The sequence below is a fragment of the Stomoxys calcitrans genome, chromosome 4 (genome assembly GCF_963082655.1).
Source record: "Stomoxys calcitrans chromosome 4, idStoCalc2.1, whole genome shotgun sequence".
Lineage (NCBI taxonomy): Eukaryota > Metazoa > Arthropoda > Insecta > Diptera > Muscidae > Stomoxys > Stomoxys calcitrans.
Window position 1 is genome coordinate 74,396,209 of NC_081555.1, and position 20,273 is coordinate 74,416,481.

The 20,273-nt window shown below is 37.4% G+C and overlaps 1 protein-coding gene across 5 annotated transcripts in view; it reads right to left on the reverse strand.

Moving 5' to 3' along the window:
* The window catches only part of LOC106088027 (E3 ubiquitin-protein ligase Ubr3), a 129,321-nt gene that overhangs the window by 58,352 nt on the left and 50,696 nt on the right, over window positions 1-20,273 (reverse strand). For all 5 annotated transcript variants that reach the window (XM_059367965.1, XM_059367963.1, XM_059367964.1 and 2 more), the window contains 2 exons: window positions 505-1,470; window positions 23-435 (listed from right to left, as the gene is read on the reverse strand). In XM_059367965.1, coding sequence (XP_059223948.1) covers window positions 23-435; window positions 505-1,470 — 1,379 coding nt within the window. The remainder of the gene's footprint in view (window positions 1-22; window positions 436-504; window positions 1,471-20,273) is intronic.

Below are 20,273 nucleotides of genomic sequence, written 5' to 3' on the forward strand. Positions count from 1 at the left end.
CGTTTTGCGACACCTGACATACTTGAGATATTTTTGGTTCCGGAAAATAAATGGCATCCAACCATTCATGCAACATATTAACACAATATGTTATTATCTTTTTGGCCAAATCGGCATGTTTGCCATCTTGCAAGTGCGATATTATCGACCACATGGGATAGGCACTGGCTTCCAGTTCACAAGAGAAAGCCGCATAATAGGAGTTAGGCTCAAATTCCACATGTGAGGCTGTTTCGCGCACATTGACATTCATGCCTTGCAGCATGGAGAGAAACTGAAACCACATATCAATCAAATTGTCATCACGTAGAAACACCAAAGCCACCGATTCGTGTGAGAGAACATTGTTGAAATCCGACACCAGAGGCCAATAGCAATGATCTTTCATGACTTGGCGGGTGCAATCGATAACGAAATGGAAATTTTTGGAAGGATCTGCAAACAAGAAAAAGTGAAAATTAATATTGGCCCCATCTTTGTTGACAACGACATCTCCATACTCACCATGTAAAGTATTTTGTATGAGAATTTTGGACATCATCAACTTCAAACTAATGATCATAACATGGAGCAGAGATAATTCTTTGACCATTTTCAAGGCTAAACTCTCATTGGAAAACAATTGCACACTCATATGCACTACACGATTGCTCAAGGTGTCGGGATCACGTGACATTTCCAGCACTGAGGGTATGCGGCTGTAGTGCATAACGAATGTGCGAGTCAGATGTTCCTTGTAGTCCTGATCGGGCAGCATATTGAGCAGGAAGCATACCAAATTTTGGGGAAACTCAAACTTAAATGTCCAAAAAATAAATTCCTCCAGCAAAGTGGTGTGTATGAGTTTCTCGCCCAGCGCTGCCAAGTGTTTATAATCGTCTGGCGGTTCGGGTCGAGGAAATCGATTGACCGCATCCTCGTATTTTTCGCGATTCTTCTTCAAAACCCGTGCGTGCCTTGAACTAAGACAGTTCAGATCGTTAAACTGCTTGTAGATTTCTTTGCTTATTAAGGCCCTGGTCATGACTTTACGCATTATTTCACCCATGTTGTTCAAGTCTATCAACATATTGGTGAACTCCTCGCACAAGTGGGCTGCCATATTGAATGTGGCTGATGCTGCATCGCTGTGCTCACGAAAATGCTGCAATAGCCGAAACAGCAATTTGGGCATTATGGCTTCAGCTACGGCCAAGAGATTGGCGGGTACGGGTTCTTTATTTTGGCGATTGTTAATGCCATGATCACTGCAGAAACCTTCGGCTTTCATTACGGATGTGTCACCACAGTCGCAGGCACCACCTGCCTGCGAGAGAAACATATTGAAGTCGTGGTTCGTGTGATCACCCTTCTTGAAACAGTCTCGGCATATGGACATGCAGGGTGATATGCCACAGGTGCGACAACGATAGGCGACAACATGAGGGACCCAAACAAGGCCACATTTTGCATGGTTATCATAGCTGCGAACTGCAAAGGAAAAGAAAAGAAGAAGGATATTAGAAAAAAGTAAACACATGCATGTATTGATTATGAGGTAACAGTCATTGACGTTAAGGAACCGCGGTCAACTTATCCGACTAATGGCTCGATTATGGATAGCAACCAACGTTCAGTAGAGTGGTTGTCTGACAACGCAACCCTTCCCCTTACCCTAATTCTCAGACACGCCAGATCTCGGAGATGGGTGGGTGGTCGGTATCCAAATTTCGGATAGGGTACCTAGTGGGCCGGCCCACCCTAAAACCTACCAAATATATATTTAGACCAATCACGACAACATGGCACTCAAATGAAATGCTATTTATGATAAGAAAACGTATCTGATATCCAATTGTCGGACCACGTGCTAGGGGACCACCCCAACTTCCAAAACACCCCCAAATCGGACATATTTACCGACTACGACAATATGGGACTCAAATGAAAAGTATTTGCGAATAGAATACGAATCTAATATCCAAATGTGGGACCACGTTTCGGGGGGTCCACTCCTTCCACAAAACACCCCCCAAACAGGATTTATTTACTGACCGTGGGAATATGGGGCTTCAATAAAAGGTATTTGAATGTAGAATACAAATCTGATATCCAAATATGGGACCAAGTGTTTGGGGGGCCGAGGCGGTGAGAGGCTCACCAAAAACATCCCCCAAAGAGGACAATTTACGACCATAGCAATATGGCGATCAAATGAAAGGTCTTTGGGAGTAAAGTACGAAACAGATATTAATATTCGGGAAAAGTGTCTATGGGTCCACCCCACCCCCACAACACCACCCAAATAGAAAATATTTTCTGACTATTGCCATATGAGACTCAAATAAGAGGGTTTTTAGAGTAAAACACGAATCCGATATATATTTTCAAGGCCAACTCACTCAGTGAGTGAGTTGGCCCCCCATCCCCCAAAACACCCCCCAAACCGGTCATGTTTGCCGACTATAGAAATATGGGGCTCAAATTAAAGGTATTTGGGTGTAGCCCACCTATCTGATTTCAACATTAGGGACCAACTGTCTAGCGGACGTCCCACCACCATAACAACCCCTAAATAGTACAAATTTGCACACCAAGACAATTTGGGTCTTAAAGAAAGTGGAACTAAATATTCATAGTTTTTAGGGCCAATACCCCAAACCGGACATATTTGCTGACTTTTGCAATAAGGAGTTTAAATTTGATATCCAATATTGAGTGCAATGGCAATATGAGGTTCAAATAAATGATATATAGATATATGAGAATAGAGCACGTTGCTGATATATTTTCCGGGTATAGTGTTTGTGGGAGCACCCCAATCCCCAAAATACCCCTAAATCTGCCATATTTACCGACCATGTCAATGGGGAGCTTAAGTGAGAGGTATTGGGGGGTAGAGCAAGAATTGATACCCATTTTCGGGACCAATCTTCTGGGGGTCTACCCCTTTCCCAAAATACCTCACAAACAGCAATTTTTTAGTGACCATCGCAATATGGGGCTCAAATAAAGGTATTTGAGAGTAGAATACAAATTTGATATCCAAATGAAGACCATGTATTTAGGGCATCACCCCTTTCCGAAAACACCCCCAAAGGAAAAAAAATTTCGACCATGCCAATATGTGGCTCAAATGAAAGGTATTTGAGATTAGAAAACGAATTTGATAACCTATTTTGGGGCCATCCGGTAAACTCCTCTTAAGCCAATAGCAATATGGGGTTTAAATAAATGGTATTTGAGAGAGGAGCACGATACTAATATTTCTGGGGACCACCTCTCCCCCGAAAACACAACTAAATCAGAAATCATGAGAATATCGGGCTGAAATGAAGTATTTTATGGAGTACACCTTGCAACCAAACTTAAATTCGTAGACCAATAAAGATCATATGGGATTCAGATAAAGGCACTTATATTGTTAAACTTTTAGTCAAGTTAGCATGGTTTTTCACTAAAAGATCTTTAATTGTCGAAAATAAATGTTCCAAGAAAACTTTTGTTCCATATAAAGTAAAAGAAGGCGCAGCGGAGCGGGCCCGGGTCAGCTAGTTTACTTATAAAAACAACAGAGCAACTACCAAAAAGTGGTTGCCGAAAAATACCATTTTTAGCAACTGGCATTGCTAAAAGTTGCATTTAGTTGAAAGTTGCCATCTGTAAGGCAAATTTTTCAACTGACAACGGATTTGAACTAAGGTTGCCATCCAAAATCGAACCATAAAGTTTTCAAGTCCTTGATAAGGGACCTTCTTTTTATTGCCGAGTCCGAAGGGCATGCCGCAGACCAACATCACTTCGTTAAGAAGTTTTACATTGGCTAAATACCTCACAAATATCGCCAGGATTAGTTAGTCAGGGCATAAGTAAGAGGTTAATGTGATAGTCTGTTAAGCCTAAACGGACTCAGAAGGTACGTCTTAACAGACTCACTAAAAATATATTCAGATTAGAGCTTTTTTTTGAGCGATTGGCAATTGATTGGGATCCAACGCGAAAAAATTTTTTTGACGGTCAAATTTCATGCAATATTAAATGTATGCTGGTCCCACTAATGCCTAAGGTTGTCTCACTCTCACGATTGGTCACATGACGATCTTGCAATATCAGTTGGCGCACAGTATCAATGATTTTTGGAACAACAACTGATTTTGGACGACCTTCACGAAATTGGTCTTGGAGTGAACTACGACCTCGGTTGAATTCACCATACCATCAATAAACACTGGTACTTGATGGAGCTTCATCGCCAAAAATTTAATTAACTTAATCGATGCACTGTTGTTGAGTTAATCCACGTCGAAAGTAGCAAGAAATATTCGCAAGAAAATGTTCAAGATTTAATTCCATTTTTTGGGCGAGACGAATCTTTTAAGTTACTGTAAACAACACAAATAGCGCTCATATGTCAAAACGTTTTGAGTACGTATAACCCCAAAAATGTCAAGCTTTACGATAGAGCTGTCAGTTGGCAGATTTCAACAAAAGGGTTGTCCAATTCCGAAATATAAAAAGCAACCCTCGTATAGTAAGCAATAACCACCGCTAATATTCTCGTCAGGGTTCTTACTCTTGCGCCACAGTGGCCTCTTTATAAAATGTATAGTCCAAATTGCAAGTTCAGGTGCTATAGGTAGGCATGGCTACTTATCAAAAACCTGAAGTATATCTCCAACTTTCTACCACAAAGACAAATTCGTTATAGGATCTTCAGGATACGACTGAACAACTGTGTTTAAATTCAATTCACTTGTGTTTGCGATATACAGTGGCGTGCAGAAGTGAGTACACGTTTCAATATCCGTTTAGCCAATTAATAATCAACTATTGGGCAACATTTATTTATGTGTTTTTTTTTTTTGTTGTTTTCTCCAAGTTCCAAAAATGCGAGTTATTTATTAATGAAAAGAAACACGGCGTAAAAATCATATAAGAGAAAATGCCACATGTACTCAGTTTTGTACATTTTACTTAGATTCAGAAAAACTTGTGTGTGTGATACTTTATTCAGTAAAAATAATTTTTCTACAATTTGTATCAATTTTCGTCTCTGAGTTATTTTGGTAATAATTATATATTTCTACTGCTAAATTGTTGCCTGCTAGCCAATAAACCGAAAGTAGATTATTTCGTGTACTTCAAAGGGATGTATCGGGATTTTCTACTTGATTTTGGGCGAATTTTTATTATTCTTCTCTTTCGACATTATAATTATATGTAATTGTCATTATAATTTAAATCATGTCATTAACATTTAGCTTTGCATTTTAAGTAAACATTGCGTTAAGATGAGACCAGATTCACGTTTTCCACAAATGTAAGAGAAGGAAAATGTTAATATATTCTGTAAAAGCATTTTCTGCATTAAGCATCGATACTAGAGATATGCAAGCTCACGCAAGGTCACGAGACAAAAATTTTACTCACGCATAACTCACGAAAAAGTTGCGAGTCCTGGAACACGAGTTTGAGGTTTATGTTTGGGCCCATGATCAATCCTTATACAGAAAACACCTCTGCAGGTTTAGGTCTAGCTATTGACATATACTAACAGTAGTGAGTATACTTTTATTGGGAGGTAACCCCAACAGAAAACATCTAGAATATGTTATAATTAGATCGATCTTGAAGACGCCGTAATGCCATTTAAATACACATGTTGATCAAAAATAAGATTAGAATTGAGTTTAGAAATTTAATTGGGCCGTCGAAAGGCTGTTTGTGCGGGAGTTTTATCTTATACTAGCTGACCCGGGCCCGCTCCGCTGCGCCTTCTTTTATTTTATATGGAACAAAAGTTTCTTTGGAATATTTATTTTCGACAATTAAAGAGCTTTTAGTGAAATACCATGCTGCGAATATAGTATATCGCTTGACTAATTGTTTAACAATGGCCCCAAAATAGGTTATCAAATTTGTTTTCTAATCTTAAATACCACATATTGGCATGGTCGAAAAGTTTTTACCCTTTGCGGGGTGTTTTGGGGAAGGGGTGATGCCTAAATACATGGTCCTACATTTGGATATCAAATTCGTATTCTATCCCAAATACCTTTATTTGAGCCCCATTTTTCGATGGTCACTAAAAAATTGCTGCTTGTGGGGTATTTTGGGAAAGGGGTTGACCCCCAGAAAATTGGTCCCGAAAGTGGGTATCAATTTTTGCTCCACCCCCAAAAACCTCTCATTTAAGCTTCAGATTGACATGGTCGGTAAATATGCCCGATTTAGGGGTGTTTTGGGGATTGGGGTGGTCCCCCAAACACTAAGCCCAGAAAATATATCACCAACGTGATCTATTCTCATATATCTATATATCATTCTATCTATATATCATTTATTTTATTTCATATATTATCTATATATCATTTATTTGAACCTCATATTTTGGGAAAGGGGTTGACCCCCAGAAAATTGGTCCCGAAAGTGGGTATTAATTTTTGCTCCACCCCCAAAAACCTCTGATTTAAGATTCACATTGACATGGTCGGTAAATATGCCCGATTTAGGGGTGTTTTGGGGATTGGGGTGGTCCCCCAAACACTAAGCCCAGAAAATATATCACCAACGTGATCTATTCTCATATATCTATATATCATTTATGTCAACCCCATATTGCCATTGGCTTCCGTATTGCAAAAGTCAGCAAATACGGCTTGGCGAGCAAATACGGCTTATTTGGGGGTTGTTATGGTGATGGGACGTCCCCTTCGCAGTTGGTCCCTAATGTTGATATCAGATACGTGGTCTACTCCCAAATACCTTTATTTGAACCCCATATTTCCATAGTCGACAAACATGACCGGCTTGGGGGGTGTTTTGGGGGATGTGCGGCTACTCAGTGAGTTGGCCTTGCAAATATATATATCGGATTCGTGCTCCACTCTAAAACCCCTCTTATTTGAGCCTCATATTGCAAAAGTCAGCAAATACTTACTATTTGGGTGCTGTTGTGGGGGTGGGGTGGCGCCATAGACACTTTTCCCAAATATTGATATCAGATTCGTGCTTTACTCCCAAAGACTTTTCATTTGAGCCCCATATGGCTATGGTCGTAAATTTGTCCCCTTTGGGGAGAGGCGGCCCCCCAAACACTTAGTCCCATATTTGGATATTAGATTCTAATTCTACACTCAAATACCTTTTATTTAAGCCCCATATTCCCATGGTCAGTAAATAAATCCTGTTTGGGGGGTGTTTTGTGGAAGGGGTGGACCCCCAGAAACGTGGTCCTACATTTGGATATCAGATTCGTATTCTACTCGCAAATACTTTTCATTTGAGTCCCATATTGCCATGATCGAAAAATATGTCCGATTTAGGGGTGTTTTGCGGGTTGGGTGGTGTTGTGGGGGTGGGGTGGCCCCATAGACACTTTCCCGAATATTGATATCAGATATGTGCTTTAATCCCAAAGACCTTTCATTTGAGCCCCATGTGGCTATGGTCGTAAAAGTGTACCCTTTGGGGGTGGTTTTTGGGGAGAGGCGGCCCCCCAAACTCTTGGTCTCATATTTGGATATCAGATTCTAATTCTACATTCAAATACCTTTTATTTAAGCCCCATATTCCCATGGTCAGTAAATAAGTCCTGTTTGGGGGGTGTTTTGGGAAAGGGGTGGACCCCCAGAAACGCGGTCCCACATTTGGATATCAAATTCGTATTCTACTCGCAAATACCTTTCATTTGAGTCCCATATTGCCATGGTCGGTAAATATTTCCGATTTAGGGGTGTTTGGGGCTTGGGGTGGTCCCCTCAGCACTTGGTTCGACAATTGGATATCAGATACGTTTTCTTATCCTAAATGCCTTTCATTTGAGTCCTATATTGTCGTGATTGGTATATATATATGTTTGGTAGGTTATAGGGTGGGGTGGCCACCTTAGGTACCCCATCCGAAATTTTGATACCAAATTTTTATTTTTAGGGTACTATTTGAGAGCACACAATTTCGCTTAAATCGCACCACCCATCTCCGAGATCTGGTGCTTATGAAAATTAGGGTAAGGGGGAGGGTCCGCCCGCCTTCAGATATCAAAAAATGTAGTACCCTATTTTCACCACGGGATCATTATGCACCATCTGCGAAAATTTCAAGAAAATCGGTTCAGCCGTTTCTGAGTCTATAAGGAACACACAAACATACAAACAAACTAACAAACAAACACAGATTTTTATATATAAGATATAGAATGTATTTAACAAACTTTCGTGCGGCTTTCTTTTAAAAATCTACGGCCATAATAATTTTCCGATTTAAATAAAACCAGTAAGGAAAGGCAAAAGTCCGGCGGTGCCGACTGTATAATACCTTGCACCTACCCTATAAGTACAAAGTGGGAGCTTTAGTTCAGGATAGGAGGATGTTTTCAGATGGTTCATTAAACAATCCATATAAATTTTGAGCAAATATGTTTAAACTGTAATAACTACCGTTGACAAATAACAACAATATTGCAAATTACCCTAAATCTGACGAGCACATATATATATAAATATATACATATGTGCTTGTGTTTCCCAAACATCCCATTGCGGAACAAATTGGAGGAAAACTATTTTCTCACAATATCAATTGAGTGTAGCCCGTTTCAAATTTAAGCTCCAATGATAGGGGGACCTCCTGTTTTATGCCGAGTCCGAACGGCGTGTCACTGAAAAGTGACACCTCTTGGTTGAGAAGTTGTACATGGCTGAAATACTCACAAACCGAATCAACGCTTGTGATATGCATCTTAAACGCAATGAATTCGATCCGTTTTTAAAACGAATCATAACTGGAGATGAAAAATGGATTGTTTACAACAACATTAGTCGAAAACGATCATGGTCCAAGCATGGTGAACATTTAAAATGAATCAACATATACCCCGATCTTAGCGTTTTGCGTATTAAACCACGAATTCTAGATCCACATAGATCTTCCGTCCGTGTTTTCCAAGTCAATATAATCTCTATATGGATAATAAACTAAAATAATGTTATTAATATTTATAAATACCACGTTTGTCCTCCAATTTGTTGCGTTTGGAATTCATACATCCCATTTGTTCACATCCTCATTTTTCCGCTTTGGCCCTTAATATGTTCTCGATCTTTGCCTCATTCGCTTATGGTTAAAACTTATGGTTATAAAAAAAAAGATAATAAACACCGCGAAAAATTTCATCAGGAGTTTTAACCTTTAGCGATGTGTTGTTATATGGTTCTGAGGAATGGGTACTTGTGAAAGCAGATGAGACAGTGCTTGAAGTATTTGAGAGAAAGATTCTTCGTAAAATATATGGAACAGTTTGCCATAATGGAGAATATAGGCGACGTATGAACCACGAGCTGTATGACGACGAAAGCATAGTTACACGAATCAAAATACAACGGCTGCGTTGGCTAGGTCATGTTGTCAGAATGGATGAAGAAGCTCCAGCAAAGAAGTCTTTTGAAGGCAAACACGGTGTTACACGCAAACCGGCAAGACCAAAAGCCCGATGGAAAGATCAAGTGGTGGGAGACACTTCGAAACTTGGTGTCAGAGATTTTAGAATGAGCGCAGAAGATCGAGGCGTTTAGAACGCTATTCTACGTTTGGTTAGTGGAACAAATGTTCTGTCATAGCCAATTAAAGTAAAGTAAGGATAGCTAAGATAGTTATATCCACTAGGCGATAGATGGTCTGCGTGTGCGAGTAGGTTTAACTGGTCTCCAGGTGCTTTCGACAAAGACAACTGTTTCGAGTATTGAGCTCAAGACCTATTCTATCTCATCGTTACATGCTTACAGACCTTCTTTGGCAAACGAATACGCCCTTTGAAGGATTGGAATAATAAAAAGCGCATCATGAAAAGCACATTTTCATGAAAATTCGTGACGTTGCCAACTATTTTGCTAATAATATGGTAACCTCATAAGAAAACATTTATATGTTTACAAAATTTCAGTGGTTGGTGTTAAATTTATAAAAAAAAAAATGCAAATGCTTTTAAGTGATAAAATTGCAATACAGTTTAAACGCATTTTCGTCCGCTTCAAAGTTCTTCAAAAGTGTAAAACCTGTAATAATTAAATAACATCTGTACCACCAGTCTCGTTGTTTCTCTTTCATCCCTCAAATTTGACTCCAGCTCTGCGTCTCTTATTTGGTTTCGTCGCTAGCGATTTTTAAGACTTGGGCTCCTGACTCTGATACTAAGATTTTCACCAACAGGGAAAGGACTTCCACCTTGCTTCGGCGGCTCTAAAGATCCTTCTAATTGCAGGAGGATTTGACGTTGTTCTCATTCAGGAACCATGGGTGTGTGGAGGAGTGGTTCGTTGACAATGAATTCCTGGATTTAAACTACTCAAGGTTACGAGGAATGGGAGACACATAGCCTGTATTCTTTGCAAAGAAGAGTGAAGATTCAGTAGTAGGCATTCTTGAAATTAATAAATTAAAAAAATTAATAAAACTTAAACCTAAACCAACCTACTAACATATTTCTATGAGTGTAAAGAAGATAAGCCCAATGTGCCGGACTGAAAATTATTGGGTGAAGAAAAAAGATAAAGCGCAAAAAATGCATCCAGTGCAAGATTGTTTGTTTGACATCAGATGGTAGCACTGTTTGCATCCTGTCAAAACAATACGAAAACAAAGTTGAAGTATTTATAAAATTAATACAAATGAAGTTGGCAAAAAATGTTCAGGAATAGAAGTTTAACAAAATTTTTGGATATTTGTGCACTTGATTTTATTAATAAATGGTATACATTTTATTGGTTGTGAAAATCGTATCTTGGCAATTCTAAAGAGAGATGTTCTACATAAACTAGCACTGATAATTTATCGAGAACTTCGTTGTACTGGGTAGATGCCATTTCCATACAATTTTCGCTACACTGCACTGAATAGTACTAAAATAAATAGGGCTTATATGGAGAGTTCTTATACAATTATGGACTCAATGCTTCAAATTGGGACAGCTGTAATCGATACTTGTGTCAAAGGATTTAGATTTCCAAATGTACTAAATTTCGACTAATAAACGGACTTTTAATAGATTAAATGCATTAAATTGGAAGATCGGTCTATATAACAGCTACATTTTCAAATAGGGTCCGAAGTACATCGTACTACGATGTTGAAGGATCCAAATTTCATGCGATGTTGAAGGGCAAGTTTCTGCGATGTCAGTTCAAAAATAATTTTCGTGAGTGGCAACACTGGTGGTGAGAATTTAAAGTTTGGCTCAATCGCAACCAACACATTCTTGTACGATTAAGTCTAATAAAGGTCTTCTACTACAAGTTAGTGTAACTGTTATTTCTTACTTCATTTTGACTATTAAAATGCTAGATATTTTCTTTGCTTCTTTATGTTTTCGTGTTTTTATTTTTTATTAGCTGATATTAAATCACAATGCAACTAAATAAGTTTCTTCTCAATTAATGGCTCATACCTTTTCTGATAGTGTGGCACATTTTGAGATACGTTCATCTGTATTTTCTAAATTTATTTCGAAATTTTCAATAGCTATAGCAAAACATGTTTTCTTTAAATTGCAAGATTCAATATCCTTCTTGGTGAAATCAATGGTTGATCGCAATTTGCCCATTTTTCTCTGTATGGCATTGGCGCATTCGACGGAAGTTGCCTTGTCACCATCTTCGTCGTTGTAGCTAGCATTGTCGCATATTTCGTCGTTGATTTTGATCACATCGGCAGAGATTCTGGTCAAATCTTGGCTATCGTAGATTACATTGTTGACGTCGTTTGGAATTTCTTCGGCACATTTTTTGATTTCGTATTCAAAATCTTTGGAGCCATCTTTTACATGTGCTACGGCGCCCACCATACATTGAACACCGAACAAATTCTTCGCACTCTTCTCAACGTTTTCAGTATACTCCTCATTACTGGGTTTTGATTCTTCTTCTTCTTCAGATTCAGATCCTTCTTCTTCAGATTCGGATCCTTCTCCTTCAGATTCGGATCCTTCTCCTTCAGATTCGGATCCTTCTCCTTCAGATTCAGATCCTTCCTCTTCAGTGGGTTTTGATTCTTCTTGAGTTTCAGATCCTTCGTTGTTAATAGTTTCGGAATGGTTAGATTCTTCACCAGTTGTAGGGTTGGTCTCTACTTCCTCAGTTTTTGGCACAAGCTGAGGATAAGTCTCAACGGAGTTAGATTCATGTTCTTCGTCAGTTTTAGATCCTTCAGTGTGCATAGTTTCGGAATGGTTGGTTTCTTCACCAGTTTTAGGATTAGTCTCCACCTCCTCAGTTTTTGGCACAAGCTGAGGATAAGTCTCAATGGAGTTGGATTCATGTTCTTCGTCAGTTTTAGATCCTTCTGTGTGTATAGTTTCGGAATGGTTGGTTTCTTCACCAGTTTTAGGATTGGTCTCCACCTCCTCAGTTTTTGAATCGACGGAGTTCGATTCATGTTCTTCTTCAGTTTTAGATCCTTCAGTGTGCATAGTTTCAGAATGGATGGTTTCTTCACCAGTTTTAGGATTGATCTCCGCCTCCTCAGTATTTGGAGCAAGCTGATGAATGTTCTCCTCCTCTCCGGGTTTTAGCATGCTCTCAGATATGGTATCTTCCTCATCGTTGGGTAAACTTTCACCAGTGGGGAAGCCCAAGGATACGACAAGAAATGCGCACAATAACAAAATTGTAAGTTTGAAGTTCATTTCGTTATTAAAGACTATAAACTTATCTGTTCGGTGTATCTACAAATTCAACCCATTTATATACCCATGCTTTATAAAACGATGCATTTCTTAATTTATAATAATATAGTTATTCCATTTCCTTATATCGTTCGCAATACTGATAACATTCGACTAATATTTGCTGAAATCAGCTACTAGTTTGATTCTCTATTGGGATGTGCCGAAAAAGCACAAAAAATTAAGCCTAAACAACTTCTGAAGAATTTTTAAATAAAATTTAATTCAAATTAAAATTTTTTAAAAACCCCAATATTTAAATTTCGGTAGAAAATATGAAATAAAAAAATGCTTTACAAAAAATCAGTCAACGAGGGTGTGCCAAATTTTTTTAAAGGCAAACATAGGATAATAGATAGGAATTGCTTTGTTATTGTTCAGCATATTTGGATGATAAAGACCATAGTAGAAGTCATTGTACAAAATTGCAGGGTAGTCCTATAGGGATTCAAGAAGTAAAATCGGGTGGTCTGTTTACAAGGGAGCTATATCAGGTTATGGACTGATTCAGACCACAGTTAGCACGTAGGTTGAATGTCATAGAAGAAGTCGAAGTTGTGCAAGATTTCAGCCACATCAGACTATAATTGCGCCCTCTAGAGGCGAAAGAAGTGCAACCGGGAGATCGGTTTATATGGGAGTTATATCAGGTCTTTGACCGATCTAAGTCATACTTGACATGCATATTGGATGGATAAGAATTGAGCCCCCTAGAGGCTCAAGAAGTATAAGCGGGAAACCGGTATATATGGCAGCTACATCAAAACATGGACCAATTTGGTCCATTTACAATCCTAATCTACCTACACTAATAACAAGTATTTGTGAAAAATTTCAATCAACTATTGTAGCTGTACTTCTCCGACTTCTCACTTCGTGTGCTTTCAACAGACAAACAGATAGACGGACGGTCGATCAAAACACATATTCTTTGTTGGACCTCAGATCACTATTTCGATGAGTTAGAAACGGAATGACGATGTAAGTTTACACCCATCCTATGGTGGAGGGTATAAAAAACGATGGCACAAAAATTATATCTGGAAGTAATTGCCTTAAAGGGGTCAAAAAAAGAACACTTTCTCAAGTACAACAAATTTGGCTGTACCTTGTACTACAAATTTAACAGACATTGTATATTTAAGCCATTCCACTACCCTTTGAAAAACTAAACTTCTCTATATGCTCAGAGTACACCTCAAAGCCCACACGGTCGTCTAATCCGTAAAGAAGTCTACATACCTTTTATGAATGGGCCGCACAAGCCGAACCGAATGATGGGTGATTGATGTCACAGCATACTAAAGTCCTGTAATAATTGAAATACAGCCACAGGCTACCACTATTGGATATGCTACCCACAAATACATTGACAGACGTTAAAGCGTGGTATGTTATGAAAAAGACATGTAGGCAGGGCTGCCTACATGTTTGATTTTTTTCGTAATTTTCACGATATTTTGGCCAAAATGACGCTTGACGATTTTGCTGTGAATTCCTTTACGTTTCAACGATTATTTATGACTTTGAAGGTCACATAAGTGTTAAAGTCATCAGGTCGATATTGGAAAACTGGATTTAGTTTTTTGCTAAATATAGTAGTACAGTCTGTTTTTACTATCTTGATTTTTGTTAAATTTAATTGAAATGTTGTCTCTGGATATTCAATATTGATATATTTATGGTGTTATTTAAAGTAATGATAATCTTCAATGAGCAACTCACATTATTTGAGCTTTTAACCACCGGAAATTGCAAAGTCCAAATGAAATGGTCAGAATTTAAGTGTGACGATTTTATGAAGTTTTTTTTCAAGAAAAATTTTACGATTTAAGATTTTTTTTCTCAATTTTGATGATTTTTCACGAAAAACACCTGGCAGCTCTTCATGTATGGGACGATCATCACAGGTAGATCAATTGAAAAATAGCATGTCTTCAACATTGATTAATTGCCATGATTTATTTCATAAGTAAGGTGGTTCTGCTAAGAAGCAGTGATACAAACAGTGAAGCAGTGAATTCCCCATATTTACAAAATAAATAAACAACGAGAACGTATGCTGGTGGTCCCAGGAATAGTCACTGTGCAAATTTAGCCAAATCGGATAAGAATTGTGCTCTATAGACGCTCAAGAAGTTTTATCAGGAGATCGGTTTATATGGGAGCTCTATCAAAACATGGACCGATATGGCCTATTTACAATCCCAAAAATTTCAAACTCCTAGTTTTACTCCTTCCAAAGTTGGCGTGCTTTCGAAAGTTAAGACGATGATAATGAATTTTTACTTTGTTGGGTTTCAGGTCAATATTTCGACAACAGTGGAGGGTATAAAAATACAGAAAGGTATAAAAATACAATGTCTAGAGGCTATATGCGTTGCATTAAATTCAATGGTGTCATACTCAAAGCGGCTGCGATGAACAAACAAACCATCCTTTCGCTTCGGTTGCGCAGGGTGGTTGATTTTGGTGCGCCGTCCTCCAAGACACAATGTCACATAGCTTTATGGGTCTGACAACTGCAGTATACAGCAAGTGCATGACACGTGGTTTAAAACCCCAACTTTTGCGAATCAAAAAAAAGAAATATTACGGCAATGGATTAGCGAATACCCGTGCCGACACGACGTTTAATGATGTAGTACTTTCTAAGCGATCCAGTTGAGGATTTCATGCCTTAGAATAAAATTCGTACATAAAGTATACATTTATATGGTATTTATGGTTAAAACTACAGTTGCTGTGATGCAGTGTGCGGTTCGAATCAGACCAAAAGACGAACGCAGAGCATTTTGGTAGAAATCGGTTCAGATTTAGATATAGCTCCCATGTACATATATCGCCCGATTTCAAACATTTATGAAAACCTCGCCAAAATACAACTTTTCTTTGAAAAATTTAGATCACAATTTGAAGAAATAAAATTTGCATATTTTTTCGACTTAAAAATCGTTACTTCCCAATGTTAAGCTTTCGTCTGGAAAATTTTTAAATTGAATCATTGAGTGCCTGTTTGAGAAGTATTAGGCAAATAATGACTGAGCAACTACTAATTAATTTAAACTGCGTTTCACCGCTTGACATAATTAAGTGTGAGATAAAATTCCGAGGAACCAACTAACCAAGAGATATAAAATGAAAGCCCTTGAAATGGGTATTTCAGTTAGTGGATATTAAAATTGTCACTTTTCAATGCTATGGGTTGGAAAATTTCATTTGCATTTTTCTTCATCATTTTGATGTGGGGCACACATGCTAACTATGTCGGCTTGAGTACCAAAAACATGGTTGGTCTTAATTGCATTACTGAGACGGCCTACTACCTGCAGGATATAATCGAGGATTTGAAATATGATTTGAAGTTATGTGGTCCCAGCAATTCATTTACCTCAGTTGACTATATACAAGACAATATCGTTGAAATACTGAGCATCTGTGGCAGGATAATCCATGTGAATGATAGTGTCTGCCACAATGGATCACATAGTTACATAGCAATGGAGGCCACAACTACCACCTCATATCTATGCAGAAGCAAAGTGGCCATCGAAATGAAAAATTTGAGGCAGGCCATAAAATTGACCATCAAGGAAATTGACAGTGCAAGGAAAACCGGCGTGTGTCTCACACTAAATTTGGTTAATCTCAAATTGGATTTAAAAAATTTCGATGCGCTTATCAAAAGTTGTGCTCAACTTGCTCGTCTAGTCTGGTCTAGAAGATAATGACTAGGAATTTTTAAATATACTTATGTAGTTAAAAAAAAAACAGTAAAATAAATGAATGCATATATGAAAAAAACCAAATTTTATGAAATATTTTGAGGGTGCTAGGGGTATGCAAAAAAAGTTATCTTGTAATCAGTGTTGCCACTCAAGAAAATTATTTCCAACCAAAATTTAAGAAAAATCCTACCAAACCCGACCAAAACCTACCAAATGTTCTGCAAGCCAAAAATGCGGTATATGTTTCTATACACACCACCGAAGAGTTGACTTTTTTTCTATTCTATGTGCAACGCATCAAATTGTACATTTTCAAACATACAAAGTATAAATACTAGATCGTCGTTTGAGGAAATCACTCTATTGCCTAAAGTTCAAAGATGGCCTATAGCTTGATATAGCACCATCTCCGATCACGATCTCATAAGAGTCGTATATACTTTTGTCCCGACTTCAATGAACAATTGTGCTGAGTTTGGATAAACCAATCTCCCTGTTAAGGGTTTTGTTCCAGGAAATACCCTTTTACTAGCAATTTTCGCCGTTACCGTAAGTTACACATACATCTCAATATCTGAGTATGTACCAGAAATGAACATATTTGTATGCATCTGCCATATGGTCCTACTTTCCGATTGAAGACAATAAACAGGTGAATTTTGAACGCACAAAAATCACATTTCTAACACAGAATTTACGAAATTTGGAAGAGATCCCTTAATACTTGTTCCAGTTACTGTCTATATAAGCCCTTTTCCTAAAATTTAAAGCAGTGAGACGCCATGTATCAAAATCCATGGTTTTTTACACTCTTAACGAATGATTTTGAAAAACAACAACTTTTGTCGAAAAAACGACGACGAAATTTGTTAATTTTCCTACAACAATTTATTTTGAATTTCAACGACCCAAAGAACAAATTTGTAGTTGAAAGGCAGTCTTTGCAAGCCTACATATAGCAAGAACGACAGTATGTCTATAAGCAAGAAAAAACTCATTTAAATGGTGTAATGGTGTTTTAATTTTCTTTGTTCGGCTCGCACTGCTTGTCTCGTTCGTTTGTTGCTTTGCTCGCATGTTTTTTCTCGTCCATTCTCTCTCTACTATGTTTGTACTAATCATTTCATGTTCGCATGCACGCATTCTCAAGCCTACCGACATCACTTTATTCATGTTGAAACAACTCAATAAGCATTATTAGATTTGGAAAAAAAATGTAAAAACCACTTTTAAAAACTTAACTTTATCTCATTTGGAAATCTTCCAGTGAAATCCATAAAGAAATCGCAGAAGGGAGAGAAGATAAAGTCACTAAGTTATAGTCAATGTAATGAGAAAAATAAGACATTTTCGAGAGTCAATATGCTTTTTAAGAAAGCTCAATGAGTGTAGAAACCCGCAATATTATAGCCTTGGCAAAATTCACATTTCACATTTTTGAAAAAAAGTGCATAGTTTGTTTAAATATGCAAATTTGCCCATGAACATTCCATGAAGGAACAGGGGCATACTTTTCACATATCAATGAGTGCTGTCCAATTCAAGTTTTAAGCTCAATAATAAGGGGCCTCCTTTTTATAGTCGAGTTCGAACGGCGTGCCGCAGTGCGACAAATCTTTGAGAAGAGGTTTTTTACATGGTATTTTTTACAATTACAACGGATCTGCACAAAATTTTGTGAGAGACATTACTTATCACCATATCCCGGACATTTTTCAACAAAATCGGTTCAGATTTAAATATCGCTCCCATTATATTTTTCTTGTTAAAATAATTCCATAATTTCTTGTTAAAATAGTCAAATCATTTCATACTATTTTAAGGTGCAATTTTAAGGTAAGCATACATACACCCAGATAAAAAAATGTAGAACTTTTGAATAAATTCATTCAAAATTTAAAATCTGATTTTAGTTATATATAGCCACCGTATAGACCGATCTCCAGACTTACAAGTCTTAAGGCAATAAATTGGTAATTTATCTTCCGCTTTCGATGAAATTTGGCACAGTAAATTCTGGTAGACCCCTACCCATTTCTGCGAAGTGTGGTTCAGATCGGAATTTATAGACCCTATAGACAAACCACCCGATCTCCCGATATAGGGTATTGAGGCCATAAAAGATCCATTTATTACCCGAATTCGATGAAATTTGGCACAATGTATTCTAGTAAACCCCTTATTCATTCCTATAAAATTTGGTCCAGATTGAACCATATCTGGATATAACTGTCATATAGACCGATCTTCAGATATAGTGTAATGAGCCTGTAAACGGAGCATTTTTCATCCCTACACCTATTTGTCGAATATCGTCCAGATCCGACCATATTTGGATATAGCTGCCATATAGACCGATCTCCTGATATAGAGTATTGAGCCCATAAAAAGAGAATTTTTCATCCGATTTTGATGAAATTTGAAACAGTGAGTTTTGATAGACCAACCTGGACGATATTCAACAAAAGGGTTTGGAGGGATACCAAAACGCACTGTTTCAAATTTGATCGAAATCGGATGAAAAATGACCTCAAGGCTTTAAGTCTGGAGATCGGTCTATATAGCGGCTATATATAACTAAAATCCGATTTTATGAGATCAGATGGTGAGGTTTATATACAAAGAATACGAAATCATCAAAAATTGTTTGAAAAATGTTTTTATACCCAAGATATCTGCAAAATTCTAAATACCCAGCATTTGGGTATAAATGGGAAATACCTGGGTATTTCCCAATATACCCAATTTACCGGCTAAATACCATTTGGGTATTAACCCATCACCCATCTCTAAATATACGGCGAATAACTTAAAAATTATCAATAATTCATATCCAAAATGTTGAAAACTAAACAAAAGTTTTACACCACTTTTGTATTTCGTGGGTCCTCCTGTAGATGCGGCATTCGTTCCCAATTGTCGGTTCACGAATTTGAGTGAATTTCCTCTGTATATGCTCACTCTTCTCATAAAGTAGTTTTTAGGCTGTCTTAAGACGAAATCTTGAGTTTTTGGGCAATTTTCTCTCTTTTGATCTATTGAATTCATGCCACATTCATATTCATGGTCATTCTGGAACTCTATAAGCCGTAGTTTTTAGGTCAACGGGTGGTTGAAAATAAAATTTGCTTGAATTATGAAACGTTTTTTCCACACTTGGTTTCAAATTATTTCTGAATAAGTCAGATTAGGTTTAGATAAATATGTTGATCCATTTTATCCACGATAAAAATTAGTTTACCATAGCCAGGAAACCCCCAAATTATAGTGGTTTAACTATGATATAATATTTCTCATAAGTTTTTCCACATTTTATTGGACAATCCGACTCACAAATGTTCTATTTTGACCCATCGCTAAGCCCAAGAATTTGTAAAAAAGGTCTCGACAACCCTGAGTGTTGTGAAGCCAACTCCAAACCATTTTTGTGTTGCTTTTAAGAATACAGGTTTTTGACGTGGTACACAACCGACCCTTTATAGAATATTTTGAACAGTATAGGGATTTAATTTTTTATTGCTACATTCGTACACATACAGCGGTCAAAAAAAGTATTCATCATTCAATGTTTTTTTTTTAATAAGTCTACAAAAGACAATTGGAATAAAACATATTAAACTAATGATGCAGTAGTGCTTGTGTGATATATATGTACACAATTTCATTGTTTTTAAAGAAAAAAATAGTATTTATTGGAACAAAAAGGGCCATTTTACAGCTGAACACAAAAAATTAAACAAAAAAAGTATTCGTCATTGCAAAAAAACAAAAAAATAAATAACATAATTTAAAAAAATTAATACTTTGTTATTCGACCACCGCGTCTTATAACTTCTTTTAAACGGTTTGAC